At 28.0% G+C, this 4043-nt stretch overlaps 1 protein-coding gene across 1 annotated transcript; it reads left to right on the top strand.

The window, feature by feature from the left end:
• Window positions 1-816: 816 nt before the first annotated feature.
• LOC109794372 (small ribosomal subunit protein eS21y) lies at window positions 817-2707 on the top strand. The gene is made up of 4 exons (XM_020347535.3): window positions 817-947; window positions 1043-1136; window positions 1259-1391; window positions 2445-2707. The coding sequence occupies exons 2-4, from the start codon at window positions 1087-1089 to the stop codon at window positions 2508-2510; spliced, it is 249 nt and encodes an 82-aa protein (XP_020203124.1). The 5' UTR covers window positions 817-947; window positions 1043-1086; the 3' UTR covers window positions 2511-2707.
• Window positions 2708-4043: the final 1336 nt, after the last annotated feature.

Here is a 4043-nt window from a genome sequence, read left to right as displayed (position 1 = left end):
ATAAATTATACATATATAATTTATTTTATTTATTATTTTAATAAATTAATTATAAATTTTACAATTTTTTAATCTAGTGAATGAATTAGAATAAATTATAAATATTTAAAAATAAATTTTTATTATTTTCTAAAACTTTTTTTTATCTTAACTAGCAAGATCGAGACACTTTGTACTTTTATAATAATTAAATAAAAAAGAAATAAGTAACTAATGTTTGATGGTTCAACTTTTGAGTCTTAAGGTATATAAATATATATTTTAAAATTTTTTTAGTAATAGAAAAATATAATGGTTTATCAAATTTAGAGAGGAAGATAGTTACTAAAAGGGGTATCCCCTTTATATATTAGTATATATATAGTTTTTTTTATACATATAAAAGAAAAAAAATAAAAAAAGGAAATAAACAAACCTAAAGTAACTAACTCTCAAGTTATCTATAAGCAAATGCTAAATGTACATCAGTAGTTCTTGTATGACCACCAAATTTATTAAGGAGTTGATTAATATAAGTGGATGATGACAATATAATACTTATATCTCTGTATAATAAAAAATGTAATTTATTTAATATTTTAATATATAAAAGGTAAATAATATAATTATTAAGATAAAATATAATTTATTTTAAAATATTAAATCAAATGATGTTTATTTTAACATAAATGAGTATGATAATGTAATAATTTTATCTTTTAGTTACTTAATTTACTCATATATATATATAATTTTTTTTAAAAAAAAATTAAGATTAAGGAAATACTCAACTAGAGAAAAAATGTTTGGGATTTGAATATGTTTTTGTCAAAAATGGGCTTAAGAAAAATAATATTTGAAGCCCGGCCCAAGTTGAGAAGGAAACTAGGGTTTTGGGGGATTTAAAACAATCCTCTCGCCCCCAACTCCTCCTCTACGGCATTCATCTTCGTTCTTCGTTTTCTCAGGTGCGCTTTCTCTCTTCAAGTTTTTAATTTTCTTAATTATTCCGTTTAAGAAGCGATATAGTGCTTACAATTTATGACTACTTAATCTGATTCAGGTTTACGGATCTTTTTGAAGGAGCTTTACAACACCCAACCGAAGATGCAGAACGAGGAAGGACAAATCACCGAGCTTTACATTCCCAGGAAGTGGTATGCACTTTAATCCTGTTATTTCTGTCATTAATTTTTAATGTTTTTGAAAATTTTAGTTTAATGATTGTTTATTTGGTTGTTGGTTATCGAATTTGAACCCATTTGTGAATATGGTGCAGCTCTGCAACAAACAGATTGATCACTGCAAAGGACCATGCTTCGGTCCAGATCAACATTGGGCATTTGGATGAGAATGGTGTCTACAATGGTCAATTTTCCACTTTTGCCCTCTGTGGCTTCATCCGTGCTCAGGTCTTCATTTATTTTTTTTTCACTTTTTTCTGTTTGTTTTGGAATTACTTTCTTCTTTATTATTATTGTTTGGTATAGTTTTTGCATATGTTTACTCGTAATCATGTGAAATATGGTCCTAATCTTGTTTGATTGTGTCGATTTGGTGGTTAGTGAGTGGGGTGTATCTTAAATTAGTGTTTTGTTGGCGTTATCATTCAAGCAACAAAAATGAAAATGTTTATTTGAGAAGAAGTTCTGTTTTTCAATGATAATTTTTTTTTATAATTTCAGTTGCCTTATATGAGCTCTATCGGCTTAAATGAGTCAAACTGTATAAATTAAACATCACAGTTCTTCTGTTGTAATTTTGAATCGAATTGTGCATTTGTGTTTACTGATTTATTTGGTTGATATTTAGTTGGTGACTTGGGGTTGGAACGACTGTACCTATGATGTATTAGCATTGTTGAAAGACATTGCATGATGTTCTAATTAGTATTTTAGTTAACATCGAATTGAACTGGTTGTCAATGTGTTTCTTTTCTGTTTACTTGCTCTTCTTCCCCTATTTGGGGGGGAGTGGGTTGGGAATTAGGGATTTGTTAGAGTATCCTGTTTTTATCTTTGTTTTTGTATTTTTATTCTAAATATCTTAGCATTGTTTATAATTATTTGTGAAAAGTGTAAACTGATAATGACAAGAATCTATTTCCTACACAGATGTTTGAGAAAAAACAAACTGAAAATTAGTGTTTTTTTTTCTTTGCTTGATTATCTCCATCGAACAGATGGTGAACATATCTTCTCTTTTCATTTTGTAGTGGAGATTATTGAGAAATGAAAACCAATGCTCTCTAATATGATTAACTACAGTATATATTGCACAATTTTGGTTGTTTGCATTTTATCATATATTTATTTATGTCAGAAATTGTGTTTACTATTGTATTCAGATTCCTTCTGCCTGGAAACAGCTATATGTTCCATTTATGCGCCTTGATGATTTATGATTTACCTTTAGGAATTGCATTTCTTAACATGGGATTTTTGGTTCTTGTTATTCGTTTTCAGGGTGATGCCGACAGTGCTCTAGATCGTTTGTGGCAGAAGAAGAAAGTTGAAGCTAAGCAACAGTAGATGCTCATGATAGTTTGTTACTTTGCTATGTATTAAGTTCTACTCTTGCTAGAGATATTCGAGTATTATGATCATCATTTTGAGCAAGTACAAGTTCTGAATTTTTGTTGGTACCTCAGCTAATGTTGCTTTTTGATTGTTTGACTTTTAAGTATTCGGTTGTCTCCTATTTCAATCATAGATTTCATGTTTTGGTATTTTTCTTTTGCAAGTCCTGTTATATAACAAAATAGAACGCCTTGCCCATCCATAGATTCTGATGAATGGTGTATTCAGCTTCCAGGCTTCTACAACTTTAATAACTGAATTCCAATGAACAACCTGGCATTTTGATAATGGCATTTTGATAATGAAGAATGCAATTGTTGGGGTCTTAAAAATGTTTTCTAGTAAGTATTTTGCTTGGATACCAGACTGAATTATAAAAGGACAAAATTTAGGTAGTACTGGAATTTGAGTTTCATTTTGGTGATATATATATTGATGTATGTTACACGTGTTATGAAATTATAATTCTTATTAGAGAACAATCTAGTTGTATTTAGGTTTTATTTTCATAAATAATTTCTTGGCACTTAACGAATAATATACTATGGAGAATGGTACCAATAGCATGGGTCCTATGTTCATGGTTGGCTACAACTCTTTTCTGAAGCATGGTTCTTTTGTTTCTAAACAGTCCGTTGGCAATGGCATGCACGATAGCTTGAGCAAGCTTTACCTACTTAATTATACAACCTTATCCTAGCCTTATCTTATTCTAAATATGATTTTATAGTAAACGTGGAGATAAAAAAATTCTTTAGAGTTCGAGTTTCATGTCACGAAATGTACCTTTAATTCCACAAGTCTCTGGAGTTAATTGTTGGTTTTAATAAGGACATGACACTGGTGTAAGCATGTTATAAAAACCGATCAGGTCATGTTATCAGTCGTGTGACGGTTTAATGTTCAAATTTGAATGTCGTTTAATAAATCGGTTTATATTAGTTTTTTTTTTTTAAATTATATAGTTAATGTAATTTAAGATATTTTAATATTTAAAGTAAAATTATTGATATACTAGATGATAAATTTCACATGTCTGTAACATAATTTCATATTTCAAATTTAAAAACATTGTCATTACAAGATACTTGATATTAAAAATAACAATTAAATTAAAATCAAGGACATAATTCTATAAATAAGTTCAAAACTCAAAATATAAATAGCATCAACATTCAATTTATATTCAAGTTATTAACATTTCAAAATGCAACTTTTATAAAGTCTAAACACTTTTATTTATTTATTTTTTAAAAATTGAAAATCCAACTTATTCACTGGTTACTAGTTTCTTTTGACAAAAACTGACCGATATTTGATCAACTGTAACTAATTTCATGAGTAAACTATTCGAATTTTAATACCAATTTTCAATTGGATTGGTTTGATTGGTGTAACATCCCAAATTTTATTCAATGAAAAAGGTTATTTTTATGTATTTTGAATATTCTATAAAAAGTATTTTATTTACTATTTACGTATACA

Source organism: Cajanus cajan, chromosome 1 (assembly GCF_000230855.2).
Source record: "Cajanus cajan strain Asha chromosome 1, NIPB_CcT2T_4, whole genome shotgun sequence".
Taxonomy (NCBI): domain Eukaryota; kingdom Viridiplantae; phylum Streptophyta; class Magnoliopsida; order Fabales; family Fabaceae; genus Cajanus; species Cajanus cajan.
The sequence above is the reverse complement of the archived record's forward strand: the minus strand, read 5'-3'. Positions and strand labels throughout refer to the sequence as shown.